At 41.1% G+C, this 18681-nt stretch overlaps 2 protein-coding genes across 3 annotated transcripts in view; both read right to left on the reverse strand.

The window, feature by feature from the left end:
• Positions 1–5388, reverse strand: part of tmem102 (transmembrane protein 102) — a 40119-nt gene extending 34731 nt beyond the window's left edge. The window contains exon 1 of one of the 2 annotated variants that reach the window (XM_036146697.1): positions 5235–5388. The gene's annotated coding sequence lies outside the window, so the exon portion shown is untranslated. Of the gene's footprint in view, positions 1–5067; positions 5146–5234 lie in introns of those variants that run through there. The other variant, XM_036146696.1, reaches the window with a different exon arrangement.
• Positions 5389–14160: 8772 nt separating this feature from the next.
• LOC105920981 (transmembrane protein 256) lies at positions 14161–18215 on the reverse strand. The gene is made up of 4 exons (XM_012856658.3): positions 17980–18215; positions 17569–17606; positions 16611–16691; positions 14161–14920 (listed from the first exon to the last, which is right to left on the reverse strand). The coding sequence occupies exons 1-4, from the start codon at positions 18059–18061 to the stop codon at positions 14777–14779; spliced, it is 345 nt and encodes a 114-aa protein (XP_012712112.1). The 5' UTR covers positions 18062–18215; the 3' UTR covers positions 14161–14776.
• Positions 18216–18681: the final 466 nt, after the last annotated feature.

Consider the following 18681-nt stretch of genomic DNA (forward strand, 5'->3'; position numbering starts at 1 on the left):
AATCCAATCAGATTATACAGATTGGGTCAGATTATACAAAATGGTCAAAAAGTTTCCTCTCTAAGGAAACCCAGTTGATTGCATCAAAGTCTTGCCATGCAGTTGTCCATGGCTTTGCAGCAATCTCTCATACCGAGCAGGCATGAAGATCCAGTGGAGGAAAAACGCAAATAAATAAGTAATTCCAAGAGGGAAAAGACTATAATGTCGCTTGGAATACAATATGAACGTTGGTGTTCACTGAAGCGGACGCTAAACTTACCGATTGCTCAGATGTGACAGCAAAGTAGAATGACGCGAGTAAATCTTCTAATATGAGGCTCTTAAAGTTGCTGTAGATCAGTTTATTTAATTAATAACATTGGTCTTCGATCACGCCGACCTGCCGCTTTACTGCGAGGCATTTCAGAGGGTCAGGCTCGGTTTGAGATTATTTATTTTTGATTTATTAATTACGCAAACCGGCATTCTGTGATACTGTCACTAGATGGCACCACCTCTGTTTTATATCTGGTCATCACGCCTGGTGCTGGGGCTATTTTCATCCACAAAAATGACCACCACAACATTATCAGGATGGAGGCTTGGTGTATATAACCTTATTTTATCATGAACAAACGGTTTCTGGTCTTTTTTTATCAGCATATTACATGGCTATGTACCTTTAAACTGAAACTTTAATGCTCACGGCCCGATTAGTTGCAGCTAAGAGTGTGTATGCAGTCGTTTTGTTAGGTTGCGAGACGTGGCAAGGTGAGAATGTCTCTGAGCAAAACAGATTATTCAGTCATAGACGAAAGCAAAACAAATGGAGCAGCAGAGATCTCTGTTTGACCCAAAACAAAGCTTTGGTATTTGTCCAAAAAAAAAAAAAAAAAGGGAGGGGAAAAAAAATGCAGAAACACCACCAGATAAAAGTCTGGACTCACCTTTTCATTCAGCGGTTTGTCTTTATTTTTATTACTACCTTTGGGAAATGCTTTGAGGCAGCTGGGAAACCATTTCAGGTCACAAACCTCGTGAAACTCATGGACAGATGTCCAGAATGACCAGGGTGGGGGGAGGGGGTTATAAAAGGCTAAAATATACAAGATGTTTGTGTTTTCTTTTAAATATTGTTTTCGATACATAATTATATACGTTTTTGATTCAGAGTGTTGATGTCTTCACTATGTCTCTGTAATGTAGAAAGTCGCAGAAATAAGGAAAAGCTATTGAATGACGAAGGTGAGTCCTGGTGACTAGCGGTGGGCAATATGGGCTTTAAATGTCATCACATTATATTGTGGTAAAGTTGTGACAATGATAAGTGATGATAAAAGACTATTTACTGCTTCATGCTGTCTTTTCAGGCAGCTGTGTGGCTGTGACTGCAAGTCAATTATAGCCCAATAATCACAAATACTCCTTAAAAAACATTTAAAAATGTAACATATATTAAAACTAAAATTCAAAATATGTTTCATCAGGACTCAAGTTGCATAAAGAAGTGTGATTTGTATCACCAAACCCCACACAGTGACTGCATCTATGTATATTTTGGAATTTATTGATATTTATTGATAAACCAAGAGTGCAGAAAATAGCAAAAATCACAATCCTGACAATACTGGCTTCTTTTGGGGGGATTCAGATGCCACTAGTTGGAATTTATCGCCAACATAAATCCAAATTCTTATCATGATTAGAAATATTTCCTATTTAACGACTAAACGGGCCCTACTGGTGACTGGTGGTGCTTAAGGCTGGAGAGACTTGTCTGTAAGATGGAGAAGTCTTACAGCCCACAGAAAGCTCAAGAGCTGACTAAAACAGGTCAGCGTAAAGCTATGGCATAAAACAGCATAAAAAAAACTGGAGCAATTGTATCTTAAGTAGTAGATTTAGGGTTTGCATTTTTTTCTGCTTCAGTTATCTCCCAACAAACAGGATCTGGTCATTTTGCCTCTTCCCCATTTCTTATCCAAACCTTTAGGGATCCACGGGGCGTTTCATGCCAACCGTGTGTCAACTGGTACCCAGCTAGGGACATTTTGGACATCTTTTTTCTTTATTTGCCATTCTAACTTTGTGCATTCTGATCAAATGTGTCCTCTGGGGCTTTTAGCCATCCCTCAGGGAGGAGTGACCCGGCACTGTGCGGCGCCCAGGGAGTGATCTGGGGCTGAGGGTCTTGCTCCAGGCTTCTCCGGGACATAAACGCCCTGCTCTCTAACCACTGGCTGTGAATTTACTGTAAAAAAAACGTCCCAGAAATAGCGACATCCCTCAGGGGGTCACTTAGATGCATTCTGGTTGGAGCAAGAGGTCATCAAGAGGTCATAATCTTTCATTTTCTTTAAGGTCATTTTAGGGAGTTTTTCTTTCCACTGTCGCTTCATGCTTGCTCAGTATGAGGGATTGCTGCAAAGCCATGGACAATGCAGACGACTCTCCCTGTAGCTCACTTCTCCAGGAGTGAATGCTGCTTGTCGGGACTTTGAAGCAATCAACTGGTTCCCTTATATAGGAAATTTTTGACCAATCTGATTGATTTTGACTTTGTAAAGTGCCTCGAGATGGCATGTTTCATGAATTGGTGCTATATAAATAAAACTTAATTTAATTGAATTGAGAGTTAACTGGTCAAGACGGGGATCAGAACCACAAGCAAAGAAAATGAGGTTCTATGCAAGTGTTATACAATTAAAATCAAATAAAATGGGCCATTCTAACAGTTTTAGGATAATTGTATACATGTTTTTTAGCCTTTATTCTTTCAAACACTTTATCAAGAGAAATGAGCTGATGTGACATGTTTGAGTACACCGGGGTGAAATTTAAAAGGACAAAATGGCAACGCCGGATTACAAAGCAGGATAACAAGTCACAGCTGGCTGTTTAACTCTCATTTGGCTGACTCGGCTGAAAGGTTGCCTGTACATTTTTGAAAAATATAAAAAGGTTGTTTTACTCTATGCGGACGGCTACTGTTACTGAAAGTTCTCACGTATTCCTTTAAAAAAACAAATGACAGAGGTTTGTTTGTTTCGTGATTCCCAGAGAGCTTTTCTGCGGCTCCTTATAAATGCTGGACTTGTTCTGTTTAGTCTAGTGTGGATCATAAGACTCTGAGGTGTGTCGGTGCAGAAGCAGATAACACCCTGATACGTTAGAACAGTAATATAATAAGAAAAGCAAATAAAGTCGTGTGATACTTGCTGCTTAACAGCGACAAAAACTCCCAACTTATAACCTTAGTGTGTTTCTCAGTTTAAAAAGAAAGAATCTAATTGTATTTTAAGCACATTCTGATAAATGACCTGCTTTTACAGTGGATTTCTGTTTGTTCTTCCAGGTTATTTGCGTCAGTGATGGTTTGGTTTAATCATACTGGTTCCAGAGAGATCTTGAATTGTTAAATCTCGTTATTTTAAATGTATTCTAAATGTTTTAACTTTACTAGTGACATTTTGACTGTGTGCGTTCGTGTCAGCGAGTCTGGGCTACGATTTTAGTTTCAGCCTCTCTCAGGATTTGATATTACGGTACAAGCAAAGTTCTCATTCTGCAACATTAATGAGCTTTTAGCTGAATAACGGACTATTAGCATTATTAGAAAGAGCATTTTGTGAAAGTGTCAAGACGATCGAAAAGAAAGGGAAGAACAAATACTGGTTTTTGTTTATTAACATACTGCTTTTCATGCGTAAACGTAAACTAAGGGACATTAATTTACACCAGAAATTTGCCTTTTGTCCAACCAGTTAATGCTTTGCATGCATCACATTTGCTTGTGCAAAACCTTCCACCACCCTTTTTCCCTCCACTAAACTTTCCATTAATTACCCTCCACATTGTCTCCTGAACAACTGCCAAGTCAGCAGTCTTCCCCGTGATTATCTTAATTATTGTCATAATAACATTACATTTCTGCATTTAAAATGCATATTGATCTTATGTAATATTCTTACTTTCCGATCAAGTAAATTCGGGGTTCTCACAAGCTGTAAGTTATTATCAAGAGTAACAAGAGGCTGAACATAGATCATGCTGGGTGTAATCAATTTATATTATTTAATATTCACTTTTTGAATTGACATATCTAAAATAAGTCAACATCAAATTAACTTGGGATCCACTTTTAAATTATATTTCTGCTTAATATCTTATGGTATTTCTATTTTTTTTTTTTTACATCTCTTTTCAACGCTTTGCTAGCATATCTCGGTATTTACTTTAATCTACTGATTCCCCACATAAATGTTAAATAAGGTCATAAATTATAAATTGTTAGCGTATAAATTCAAAACAGCTTGTTTACGTTGCCGTGGAGACGTTAATTCTGCTCGTGCTGCGCAGACAGGAGCGCGTGAGGTGACGCCGGTTGACGTCCTAACGTCCCAAGAGCTAAACGAGACGAAAATGTTTGACACAGCAGGTACGAAACTTTAACAAGAATGTTCAGCGTTAAAAGACAAAAACACCGCGTTGGGTTTGAAGTGGACATAACTTATGTGAGGGGAAGACAAAAAAAAAATAAATAAAAAACAAAAGTTGTAAACAAAGTTGCGTCGTGTTGGAACGCCAACATGGCCTCTTGCCCCTTTAAACTGGGTCAATTACCGAGCCAGCCACTAAGCTAATAGCCGACCAAATTAGCCTGCCTGCTGTCGAACAGTTCACACCCTGTACGCCTTAAATGCAACGCGCCACTACCTTCCCCCTGCAGCCACGGTTCCAAAACAGTTCATATCATCCCTGCATCACGCAGCTGGACGTGTTGCACGCAGGTGGCGCCGGGTGCGTCAACCAGGAGCAGCTAATTTAGGTGATTAGCCCACTAGCTTTGGTAAATTAGCACTATAGCTAACATGTTAAATCTAAGACAAGTGCAGCGTCCCACACCCACGCAAAAAAATAAATCATATCCACAGCCACATACAGGCGCGTGTGCTCTCTCACACACCAACACTCGCGCGCGCACACAGCGCTAGCTTCATGGCGACCCACACACACACACATGCACACAGACAGAAACCATTAGCTGCGAGGCTAAAAGCTGCCCTCCAACACGCACAAACACACCCTTTCGGAACGGCGAAGCGCGGCACGTTCTTCGCTATCTCCTGCCTCGGCTGCTTTCCTGGTCCCCGAGCTCCAGTCCGCCTTGCTCAGCTGTCATTTCCAACAGGATCCCAGCGCCACTACCTTCCCCCTGGCAACACCGTCCCACAAATCATGGTCCTACTCACAGGAGCCAGGGATTAGCAGCATGGATGGTGGAGTGGAGTGGTACGCCCCCACGCTGAGGGGGGGATCCTACACACACACAGACACGGGAGTTTCAGGCCACAGTTGTGATTGAAAATGGATTTTCAATCAGGTTCAGGTTTAGCTGGAGGAGGAACCAGGGAGGGTTCATGACTGCACAGCAGAGAGGAAGTTTCTCATCTGCTTGACTCCAATATGTTGTGAAATCTGGACAGTAACTGGGGTGAATGCTGCCTGACTCACAGGTGACTGTCTCAAACACAATAGCTGCTTTAAACTTTATTCATTTAATTGATTCAAATTCCATATAGAATTTTGTAACAGGTAGATACGTGTGTGTGTGTGTGTGTGTGTGTGGTTTTATTCAGTTTGGTCATTTTTGTAACTTTATTTATTAATTGGTTTATATTCCATATAGAAATTTGCAATGTTTGTTGTGTTTTTCATGATTTTATTCCGTTTTGTAATCGTTGTATGTACACACTGTGTATGCAAGTATTGTGTGGAGGTGACATGAACATGAACTCTTAATGTTGCAGCTTGCTATTAATGATAACAAAGCCTGTCATTTATTTATTCATACGTATAAAAGCAGCCGAGGATGCATTTTTTTTTTGTAGTGGATCTTTTAAACATCTCGCTGTGCATTAGGCGCAAAGCATAGTGACAACCTCTTTGGCGCTAAAGCGTGAGTTTTTCTTTTCCTGCATGCCGATTTGGCCGTTACGATGACGTTTAGAAGATAAGAAGCGCTGCAAAGCCGCACAGCGAGATGTGGTGTTTAAAGTGGAGCGTTTATCAAGAATAATTCAGCACCACTGATCACAACATGATGCAATCGAGTCCAAAGTAAGACACGGGCCCGGGCCTTCAACAGAGAAACGTTGCAAACGAGAGCAATGACCTAGAAGGTGTGTTGTGTCAACACTTTTTCGTTTTCTTGACACCCTGCGTTTATAACACATATCTAACTTTAGCGTTTTTCTGTATTCTTCTTGTGAGGGATCGAGCAGAGACTGCAGGCATGTTGTGGCATTGTTTCTGAATTAGTGTGAAAGCCAGTCTCTGACTCCAAGTCTGTGCTTGTTCACCACAGCGAGGGAGGAGTGACACCAACGACTTGGACTCAACAGACGGAAAACATGCAGACGCTAAATAGCAGTATAGGGATGTAGAAAAAAGAAGACTGTAGATAGAAAATGAATTACATCTTCACGCCCTCTGGCTTAAATAACGACACGACGTTCAACTTTAAGGATTCTTAAAAACAACAATTGGGTATCTAAGTTCATTTATTGCAATTTTTTTCTATAATTCACACTAGCGTCGTTTACATGCACAAAATTTCACGATTGGGTTAAATAATGAGATTGTACCGTTTATATGGGCACACAATCAGATTAAAATCAAAAGGGCCACAAATGGCCCCGGGGCCACACTTGCCTGGTTTATATGCATGTTGATTGGATTATCAATCGGCATAAACCACCCGTCTCATTCAGATGACAATTGCATTGCTACTGAGCTTGATCTGATCATAATATTCCAATTGGTGTGACGCTTTTTTATTCTTAATTACTTGCATGTAAACATGGCTACCGCGTCAAAATAAACAGTCTTTATCAGACGTTCTTGGCATGAGTGGCATCCTGGGGGAGACACTCCATCAACCAATCCTCAAGCTCCTTTCTTGAAAATCACAATAAGTTCACGGTACTCCAGCAGCCAAAGAGTATCCAACCCAATATTGGGATATTGTTCCTATTATGGCCCTTTTCCTTTACAGTCAGCTCGATTTGTCTCTACTAGAATCTACACAGTTCATAGTCCATTACAATGGTTGTCACAGCACCAAGGCCCAAAATGTAACATGACATCAAAGTAAAATCAATTCAGTTTATTTATATAGCGCCAATCCATAACATATCATTTCAAGGCACTTTATAGAGCCAACTCAATCACACAGACACATTGGTCAAACGTTTTCTATATAAGGAAACCCAGCGGATTGCATTGAGTCATTGGAGCCTGCGTTGGGTCATTGACTTTGCAGCAATCCCTCATACTGGGCATACATGCAGCGACAGTGGAGAGGAAAACTCTCCATTAACAGGAAGAAGCATCCAACAGAACCAGGCTCAGTGCGAACGGTCATCTACCATTTGAATTTATTTATTTTGGACACACAAGTATACAATAAATTACAATACATGTCCTTGTAACAAAAAAACAAAAAAAAAAAAACAGTCTGAAAAAGGGTGTATTGGCAGAAGCAATAAGCTTATCTCAGGTAAGTCTTTATCCTCACGTCCGGACCGCCAAGTCCTGAGTTAGGTCTCAAGTCAAGTCCCAAGTCTGAAACTTCTGATTTCAAGTCGTTTCGGGTCTTTAACAATGTGGAAATACATGCTAAATGTAAATAATCTAGCAAGTGTTCTTAAATAAGTATGTATGTCTAAACGTGATCAAACCAGCGCAACTGACCTTACAAAACAGCAAAATTAAACTTTGCTTCAAGAACAGTCCTCCTTTGAACTATATTTTGGCAGAATGTTCAGTGAAAAAATGCAACAGCAGAACTTCTCAGACCCAAAAGAAATGACTCTTGGGAGCATTGTTGTCTTTAGCTGTTTTTATTTTCCTGTTCTTTTTAAAAAGATCTGTTAGATTTGTTTGTCTGTGCTGCAGCTCACGCAGACATTACGTACGGAGCGGGGAAAGAGAGAGACGGTCTGCGTTTGTAGACACTGACTGAGTGAAATGAATTAACGGGGCGCACTTTTTTAAATGATAGATGTCTTAAGCTTTAGGTTTTGGGTAAAATATCAAGTCTTTCAAGCAAACAGGTTCAAGTCCGATTCAAGCCTCGACTCATCGGCGTTAAAGTCCAAGCCAAGTCTCTGAACACTTTTTCCAAGTCAAGTCTAAAGTCATAAACTCAATGACTCGAGTCCTCAGCTCTGGAAAGAGGACTTATAAATCAATCTCACACAAGCTGAGGACATAAGTCTCCTGGTATCATACACCTGATAGTTAAAAATACCTCAGGGAAAGGCCTAGAGTTTAACCAACCTTCATTCCCAGCGTGACGGCGGTGATTAAGGCCTTTTATGTGATCTCATTTACCCAGCGTAGCCCCAGCCGCCACCTCCCTCCTCACAGCCTCTCCCAGCTGGCTAACAACCCTCTGCAGACATTACATCTCTCCGCGCGATGGCTGCCGCTGATAGCCGTCATGATGATGAGGCAACAATGGCAGCTCCCGCCGGGATCATCCCTTTAGCTCCTCTGATGCGCTGCATTGCCGTCACGACCTGAGTATATATATATATATATATATATATATATATATATATATATATATATATATATATATAAAGAAGCGGCTGTGGTGCCTGTTGAAGAGAGGGAATAATCTGAGGCTTCGTCAGCCCTGACCGCCGTTTAAGTGGCCCTGAAGGGTTGGCGAGGGCGCCGGGGATGTGGGGGACGCAGGGAGACAGACATTACATCCGAGCCGATGAGAGGGGATTTGGCGTTTTGTTGGTGTTTTATTATGAAGCATGCGCTTTGATGTGCTGCTTTGCTCGTGTCCGGGGCCAGGCGCCGGTGCGTGGAACGATCCGCGCGAACGGGACGGAGGCAAAGGCAAATTTATTTATATAGCACAATTCAGTACAGAGACGATGCAAAGTGCTTTACATGATTAAAATATAGGAATAAAAGCAAGTAGGGATATAATGTAGAAACAAAAAAGAACATTAAAAACAGTAAAACAGTTTAACTGGAACATTCAAAGGCAATTTTAAACAAATGTGTTTTTAATCTTGATTTAAAAGAACTCAGGCTTTCCGCACTTTTACAGTTTTCTGGAAGTTTGTTCCAGATCAGTGGAGCATAGGAACTAAATGCTGCTTCTCCGTGTTTAGTTCTGGTTCTAGGTATGCAGAGTAGGCTGGAGTCAGAAGACCTTAGTGGTCTGGATGGTTGATGCACTGATAACTATTTAGGTGCTAAGCCATTTAGGGATTTATAGACTAACAGAAGTATTTTAAAGTGTATTCTCTGACATACAGGGAGCCAGTGTAAGGACTTTAGAACTGGGGTGATGTGCTCTACTTTCTTAGTCTTAGTGAGGACGCGGGCAGCAGCGTTCTGGATCAGCTGCAGCTGTCTGATCCACTTTTTAGGCAGACCTGTGAAAACACCGTTGCAGTAATCAATTCTACTAAAAATAAACGCATGGATTAGTTTTTCCAGATCCTGCTGAGACATCAGTCCTTTAATCCTAGAAATGTTCCTCAGGTGATAGAAAGCTGACCTTGTAACTGTCTTTAGATGCTTTTGGAGGTTCAGGTCTGAGTCCATCACTACACCCAGATTTCGGGCCTGATCAGTGGTTTTTAGCTAAAGCGACTGAAGCTGTGTGGTAACTTTTGATCTCTCCTCTGTCGGTCCAAAGATTATTACTTCAGTTTTATTTTTATTCAATTGAAGAGAGGGAATAATCTGAGATTTACTCTTTAATTTGACCAAAAACAGACCCAGACCAAGAAATCAATGGAACAAAGCAGGTGTTTTCCCTCCCACAGATCGAGCTGATGCAATTCTGGGTCCGTTGGCTGGAAGAGAGAAAGGAAAACAGGAGTTAAAAGGGGAAACGTTTTCTGACTCAATAATATATTCTTGTGTGGAGAAAAAATAAAAAAGAGAGGGGGAGAGGAAGTCTCCTGGGGCGTAATTAACAACATGTACTGTTAGCATCGGTGTTTCGGCTATTTCTGAGCTCACAGCAGCCGTTCACAGACAGGGGGCGGAGGGCGATTCAGGCGGTTTGCCTTTAGGCCGGCCTCAGCAGAAAATCCTGGTTTATGACTGAAAGATTAAAGAAGAAAATAAACTATAAGTGTTTCACTGTTTCAATGCACGCAGTCAAAGTAAATCTAACACTCCGCAGCAAATGGACAAACTCTTCAGTAGCAGCAGATTTCGTAAATCAAAATTCTTTTTGTCTTATTTAAGATCCGTGCTTTCTGCAAATCTGAATTTTGGGTTTTCACTCAAAACCAACAGAAAGAAATGCTTTAAACATATCACTCCATTTGCAATGAATCTATATGAGATCCACCTTTTCAACTGAATCGCTAAAATAAATGAACTTCTTATTGAAGACAGAGGCGTGGACAAGTTTCGGTTCAATTTGCAGCCCAACAATGAACTTAACGACTCCCCACTATTAAGGGGGTGGATCTGTTTCAGTTGAATTCGTATGTTATCTAAGCCACTACAAGGCCTTTGTTGGGCAGTACTATAAAGCTTGGAACTCCACATTACTCCAGACTTTTTGAATTGAGAAAGCTTTCTGGATGGGAAGAGAAACCTCTGCAAACTTTGAAAAAATAAAGTCCAGTTGTTTGTTTTTTAACTTTTTTGGAATTCTTATTGAAATGCACCTGAATAAGACCTTTAGCCAAATGAGTTTCTTCTACCAGGTTAAATAATAATAAATAAAAAAAAACAGGCTAACAATATATAAAATGTTAAACTTTCAGCTTTCTACCAGCAGTTTACCACCCAAAGCGTGACTTTAAGATGTTTTTTTTTCCCTCCACAGTTTCGATTTGTTTTTCTGAATACAGTGTTGCTTATCTGGGAAAAAGACAGAATGAGCTGATACGAAAACATCGACCCAACAATTACACTACAGCATTACTACAAATGAACTTAAAACGCACAATCTTGCTCCGCAAACTGGGACAGACGTCGCAACGAAGCAATCAGGAGCTAAGTTGTGCAGCCCCGCTTCCTGTACTTGTCGGTAAATCCGATTAAATTGGATCCGTTCGATTTCCAGAGAATAAACCAAGCTTGTCTAAGTAGATTTTATTGTCCCAACACAGGGGCCTGATTGTGAATTATATTTGTGGTTTGGGAGCAGAGAGGCAAATCTTCTCCCCTTCGGATGAGGCAATCAGAAGGTTCAGCCGTCCTCTCTCAACAATATCAGGCCCAAACAAACGCATCATGGTGATTTACTCCAGCAGAGGCGCGCATCAGCAATAAAACATCCCCTCCTAAGAAGTCAGGCTCCCTACTAGTAATTCAGATGTTTTGTTTTGTAAACTGAGTCAAAGCGTGGAGCGGAGACGAAAGCACTTGGTCGAGGCGATGAAAGGATTCGCTTTGTTCCGAGCGAAGCCGGCGGAGACGTTTGGTCTGCCTTTACCTTCTTCCATTTTTCATCCCTGCTCTCCTTACATGTGCAGGCACGCAGCGCTGCCTGTCCAGAGAAAGACCCAGTGAGCCGGTTAATGAATATTAAAAAAAAAACAACAACACTGCTTTTTGGAAGCCGGTCTATAATTCATCGCTTGTGTCTTCTCTTTTTCTGAGAAGAAACCTGAAAATGTGATGACAGGAGCTTTAAGTATTCACCTGAGAGGATCATATATGATCATGCCACCGCCGCGTGGTTGTGCCTCAGCGGGCCTTCGTACCGTCCGGTCCGGATCAACTCCGGGTAGCTGATTTAATCCAACGAGGGGGGACCCATCAGGGGTCCCGTTTTGGTGTCTGTTGCACCTCTTTCTCCGAGCAGATCCTGGGTTTATGTGCCGACCTTAGCAAATCCGGCTATTTTTCACCACGAGCATCTTTAAATCAGACCGATTTGTTCTAGATCGGGTAGGATCAGCAGTTTCTATCATTGGTTGAATTTCGTCCAAAGCTTTAACTTCCTGGTTGCTTGAATCTTTTCTTTTACATAATCTTCTCCCCTCATGATGCAATCTGCTTTAGTAAAGTGCACCAGTCCCTCCTGCTGCAACAAAAAGCCACTCATCATGATTCTGCCACCCCCATGCTCCCCCAGTTGGGGCGATTTCTCTCTTTTTAATCCAAATTTAACGATGAATGACATCATGGCCCAATACTTCCAACTTTTTTGTCATCGAATCAGGCGGACTGCCCTCAAGAGCTGAGTTCTTTATCCCTGGGGATATTTTTTCTTTCAGTCTCCTTTGGAGAAATGGCTTCCTCCTCTCCGAGTGGCTTTTCAGACCATGTCTAATCAGGGCTCACAGTGGATAAAGAAACTCTTACCAGCGTTAGCCAGCACCTTTCATTTTTTCCCCTGTTCTGCTGTTGATGTGGCCATTTCACAACAAAGCTCATCCACTCTCTGAGCCGTGTGATGGCTGGACATATATGGTTATATTTGCACGTCACAGTTTATATAGGTGAGCCTGGCCCCTTCATCCATCTGGAGACTCTACCCAAGAACGAACCAGACTTCTCCATGAGATATATATATATATATATATATATATATATATATATATATATACAAAGGGAAGCGGAGTGTTTGAGGCGTCGCCTTAAAGTACTGTACACCTGCCACCATCGGTTTAACTGAACCGCTGTGGATTAACCAGAACTAACAGGTAAGGCACTTTATATTGACAAGACGATCCAAAGGGCTGCCGCGTACAAACCTGTGACATCCTCATCTGGGTCTTTCAAAATTGTTTAAAAGCATTGTAATCTTAGTGTATGTACATTTCAGAGACAGAGGCAAGTAAAAAGAAATCTCATTATTTTGACGTTTTATTGTCAGAGTGAGGAAAAAAGGTATTTTCTCATAAAAGGTATGTAAATGTGCGGTTTTCACGGGAGGCGGGGGGAAAATAAAAGCTCCTTTATTATTTCACAGCAAGCTATAGGAGAGGTTCCGCCATTTTTTACAAGTCAGTTCAGCTCGGTTTATGTGGCACCAGTTTACAACACGTCACCTAAAGTCGCTTTACAAGACAAAAGGATGCAATTTCTTCACAAAACAATCTAAATCGGACGAACCCAAGCATGTGGACGCGTTCCGGCTTTATCCCGGTCATTACGCGGCACCGTCAAATTCAGACAGTATGTCCAATTGGTAAAAAACTTTATTACAGGACGTCAAGCCGGTTGGATCGGGTCGCAGCGTTTGCAGCAGCCGGTTCTCCTGAGCAAGCAGGCGGCGACAGTGGACGCTGGTTGATTACATCAAGACAGTAACTTTGGCAAAATCCCTCATTCTGATCATGGATGTGGCAAATCTGGAAAGGAAATACTCCTAAACAGAAAAAAAAACCTGAGGACGTGAGAATTTCTGTCAGGTATGTAAATTATAGCCTGTGAGGAAGGATGGATGGATGCTGGACGGATAGACAGAGCAGTGATTGATCAATACTACTTTCAGGCAAGGAATAAAGTCTGGCTTTTGACTCTTTGATTTGGTTCACAAATTTTCCTTTTGCTTTCTTTACCTGCTTTTTTGCCCTTCTACTTTTTTTAGCATTTTGTTTTAAATTCTAATATTTAATTATTTGGTCAGTGTCTGTCGTTTGTAAAGTGCTTTATAAATAAAGTTGGCTTTCCATAATCACCTCAATCTGGATAATACTTAAATCTGACGCCCTACTTTTGCAGATTCAATTGCGATACATTAAACCTACGGCTAAATCCATTTTTATTCACTCCGCTGTCTGATTGAGATTTAAAATGATTCTCTTTTAAACCAGGAAGTCCATTTCTGATAGGAAAACAAGAGAGACATCTCTAAAGAAAACGATAAAAGCAAGTTAAAATGACACATCCAATCGTTTATACCCTTTGAAACGATCAATGGAAAAAAATATTTAGTGGATTTAAAGCAATCGAGCTTTTCTTATAGTTGCTGACCAGCTTTTTGCACCATCCCGCTGACATTTAGATGATGACGTCCAAGGCTTTTGGCTTGGAAGGCCTCCCTGCCATCACCCTAATCTTCAGCTCCCTCCACAGAGTCTGGTCGGGCCAGTCCGAAACTGACAGTAGTCGGAAGAAGGCGGCTTTCCAAAATGGCATCAATAACACAACGGATGGACCCACTTTAATAAAGTCTGGAGAATTTATTTCAAGTGATTAGAACACGCCATGCTTGTTCGCCAATAACAAATGTGTAGAAAACTAAACAATGCCGTGTTTCATGATCCCTAAACTGTAGGCAAAGGATCATTTTTCTCAGATATAATGCTGACACACAAACAAGCCCTGATTTGAGGACACCTAGGCTGCACGAGTATACACAAAAAAACAAAACAACTATTTAACAGCGTGCGGCATCTCCGTTAGCTCGTTAGCGTATTCCTCTCCTGTCCGCAGCTGACATTTCATTAGAGATGATCTACGGCTGGAGGGTTGGGGGAATGCTTCAAAAACGCGCCACACTCATTTCCCCTCTAAAGTTTAGCAAAAAAAAGAAAAAACAGTCACGAGGCAGCAATCAGAGTCCGACAGCGGCGGCCGAGGAGTGATAATCCCGCCGCGACCTTATCTCCCGCTGACATCCTCCTCCTGGAGGCAGGCGGCCGTTGGACGGTTGACATTATAACGGCTCTGCCCCTCAGCAAACTCCAGCTACGAGCTCCCCACTCCATCCGGGCCGAGGTCTGACAGTTAGCCGGGGCACGGCGGGCCTCTGGAGAAGACGCGAGCCGTCACACTTTCAGAGGATCATGGCCAGCCAGCCGGCAATCATGGCGACACCGCCCACGGGAGCCAGTTTGCCCAGGCTGGGGTCTCCGGTCAGAGCCTGGTGGTACAGGGGGCCGCAGAACATCCCCATGCCCGCCAGCAGGATGCTGCCAGCCTGGAAATGAATAATAAAAAAAAAAAAAAAAACAGCTTCAACACGGTGTGCATAATTTATGGGGTGATTAGAGGCTTTGATGGAGATTTCCAACACAGACGCACACCCCCCTGCAGATTCTTCCATTTTTCCCCCCTTTTATCAAGCAAAAACAAAAAGGAGTTTTTTAAGCCTGGTTTTACCTATATAGACGGTAAAAAGCTGTCGAAACAAATTTTTAGGAACCTTGAGTTCAATTTCACTCGCCACACCAGGGCACATGTACTGCCAGAATTAAGAACGCGCTTAAATTATTTATGAAATTATGGAATAATTCAGTGGTTGGTGACCAAGTTGACAATCAGACCATGAGCCTTTCAATTAAGTTAAGTTACTGTATTTGATTTGGATTATGACAACTAATGTTATTCATTATTGTTTAGCAAAAAGGGGCAGAAAATGCAAGAATTGTTCTTCTCTCTGCTCCTTTTCATTCATGCTGGAATGTATATGGCTGGAACAAAAGACGAATGCCTTTAGGTTCTCCCTTATTTAGATTTTAACTGTAGTTTTTGTACCTTTGAACACCGTGTATTAAAAAATGCAACATTATATTATTAAGCAAAATTTAGCATTTGTTTCTTTTCTACACAATAATCTGAAGCAGAAAGGTTTTTGTGTTTTACATGTTTTCTTTTGTTTCTGTGTAAAGCACTTTGAGTTTGTATGATGCTATATAAATAAAATAGAACCCATCCAACAGCAGGAAGTAGGCAAGCACAGCTTAAAAAAGCAACACTTCATGCCCCTATGTGACACAAAAAAAAAAGAAAATCCAAGAAAAGATGAGAAACCAAGTCATTGATATCAGTCGGTCTGGAACGCCGTTTCTTTGGGACTCCAGTGAACCACAGTGAGAGCCGTCATGTGGACGCATACGGAGAAAAACGTGGAACAGAGGCTGGGCGATCAAACTAACTCCAAGAGCAGTTTGCAAAAAAATAAAGAAAAACCCGAAGAGATCTGAAAGGGAGAAAGTCATTTTCCAAAGCATTGTAGATTAAATGGGAGATTCGAGAAGTCTGTTATGTACATAATCTGTCACAATAACTAACTACTAAGAGGAATAAACCAGTAAATCTCAGCCTTCCTCCATTTTACAGCCCTGCGGAAACCACTTTGTGTACTTAACCGAAGGGGTGAAGTAACGCAAAGCCACAATGGATCTAGGTGGGTTTATTATACCACAACATATTAATATTGGTTTCTTTGGTTTTATTTGGTTTTGAAGGGGTGCTAAATGTGTTTTGAAAAAGAAATTAGACTAAACGAGAATGGTCGACCATAACCTTTAAGTGGAGGCGTGTTTGTAAATGAGGAAAATCTGCATCTAAGGCCAACTCCTTTTACATGAATTAGGGTGCCAACAAATAGACTCTTTTCAACGCAGACGTAGCTAAAAACTGTTTTTTGAACCGTTTAATGTTCTGGTCAACCTTCAGAGAAAACTACAGTGCTCTCTTCCTTCTTCCCCTCTGATCCTAGAGCTGTATTTTCTTATTTGTTTATTTTTTTAAACAGCTCGTCCCTGTAAAGATCTGGCTCCCAAACTTGGTTAGAGCTTCATTAATGTTCGTTCAGCTCCTAACAAATTTAAAGACCCTTTTTTTTTTAGTAATTTTAGACATCATGAAAACAAACATTGACTCACCACAAGAGGCCTTCCGCAATGTGCAGCACCCAGCAGGGCCAGGCTGTGGTAGAAATGGTATTTGTTGGCAGTTTCGTAAAGCTGGGAAAAAAAAAAAACAACAACAACATTTAAGCAATAATGAAGAATGAGTAGATTATCTCTGCCCATTTATTTTTAAAGAAATAAATCATAGACAGGATTGAGTATCACTACCATTGGGGAATAAAGTTTTAAATGAATCACAAAACTTCTGTAGTAATCTTCTTTGGACTGATGAGGCCAAGGTTAAGACGTTTTCACTATGATGCACAGAGCCGGTTTTGTATATTTTAGAGCCCGACTGGACAATAATCCCAAACATAGCAGGATATCTACAAGAGAATGGCTCAAAACCAAAATAATTATGGTATTTCAATGGCCTAGTCAAAGTCCAGACTTGTGAGGGCCAGGTCTGTGCTGTAAAGAGAGAACATAGTCTTGTGTTGTCAATAACACACTACCCACAGGAAGTGATGACACAGGTAAAATTAGATATAAAGTCATTGCTGCTGAAGGTGATTCTACAAAAGTATGTGTTGTTTTTTTTTACCCCACAGATATCTTTTCCAATCAGGCTTTAAACAATAAATGACTGTACAATCCTGGCTGTGTTTTGCTGTATTTTAGGGTTTCTTTTAAAGTCTTTAGAACATGGTAAAAAAATTAAATTAATTAAAAACTATGTGTATATTTTTTCCCCTCCTGAATGTACAAGCAAAATTATCTGTGATGCAATGATGAAGTGTCCAAAAAATAAATAAAATCAATTAAAATTTCATATTAGGATAAAAAAAAACCACATCTATATCCTATTGACATTTAACAGCTGATCTTAAGAAAAACCTTTGTCTAAAGATACGAAATGTGCATTTACCTGTAAAAAGCAGAAAAAAACCCACAACAAATGATAAACTTATACAATATAGTAAATACATACCGCAAATCGGTAGTCATCAGGGTCTCTGTTTTTGAAACCTGAAACGAGACATTAGATCAGGAATCACTTCCAGCTTTCAAGTTTTAACACAGAGTTCAAGGCTTAACTGTAGAAGCGGGTCACCTTGATTATGAAATAACTTATTTTACATTTAAATGTCAGATATGTGTACATTACTCAGACGCCGAATTGTGCAGCTTTCCAAAATACAACAATTGCACTTAAGAGTTTTAAGGTTTTGTCATCAGAGAATGTTGAAATGAGAGATAATCTAAAACAGTGCGTTTTGTGGTCGGAGGCTGGAATGGCGGATATTAAGATGACACCTCTCCTGCTTCTCATTAACGGCAACGACAGTAACATTAAATGAGATCACAACAGAAGAAATGAGGAAACGTGATTTCCTCCTACCGTGAGCTCCGTAAGCCCCAGCTCCCACCGCAGAAGCCCCCGACAGAGCTGCTAACCTTCGGACCAAAACAGACGTCGCCATGTTTTCCTGCCAATGATCAGTGATGGCGGTGCTGCGTTCACGGTCCCGTTGTAATTCCCAACGTCTGAACGGACTGCCTTTTTAAGGCGTTTTCTAGTTTGATAAAGTGAAGCTACAGAATTACACCAATTCAAAGACAGAAATTAGCACATCCTGGTGTTTAACCTAAGCTCCTTTCTCACACAATTTCAACCATTTTCTTAAATAAACACTTCCTTTCCGAACGCATCTGATCAGTAGGTGAACGCAGCGGCGATGGGGGACCTTGGGGATCACGTGATTCAAAATGGCGACTCCGCCGCCACAGTGTCAGACCTGCGGGTGAACTATTTCTCGCCCAAGCTGGACAGATCTGACACTGACGTTACACTTGAGCGGCCACTGCAGCGCCTTTGGGTTTCGTGCTGCTGTGAAATAATTTGTCCGAGCTTTTAATGTCCCGGTTACTGATTATTTGTGACAATAAAAGCTCTCAAACTGTATTCCAGAAGACATCACGCAACACTGTGTTGTCACAGTCAAACTGGTGCATGTTTGGACACAGAAAAGGCTTAGAGAAAAGAAGACCGGGCTGTAAATTTAAACTAAGTGCTTTCCACTATAAGGGTATCCCACTATAT

This window comes from Fundulus heteroclitus, chromosome 14, assembly GCF_011125445.2.
Source record: "Fundulus heteroclitus isolate FHET01 chromosome 14, MU-UCD_Fhet_4.1, whole genome shotgun sequence".
Classification (NCBI taxonomy): domain Eukaryota; kingdom Metazoa; phylum Chordata; class Actinopteri; order Cyprinodontiformes; family Fundulidae; genus Fundulus; species Fundulus heteroclitus.

Bases quoted from the DNA above. Each gene is read 5' to 3' on its own strand.
- LOC105920981 (XM_012856658.3), bottom strand. From the start codon at position 18,061: ATGGCGACGTCTGTTTTGGTCCGAAGGTTAGCAGCTCTGTCGGGGGCT. The intron at 16,692-17,568 runs GTATGTATTTAC...TTTTTTTCCCAG, and splicing joins CTGATGACTACCGATTTGCG to CTTTACGAAACTGCCAACAA. The intron at 14,921-16,610 runs GTGAGTCAATGT...ATTCATTTCCAG, and splicing joins ATTGCGGAAGGCCTCTTGTG to GCTGGCAGCATCCTGCTGGC.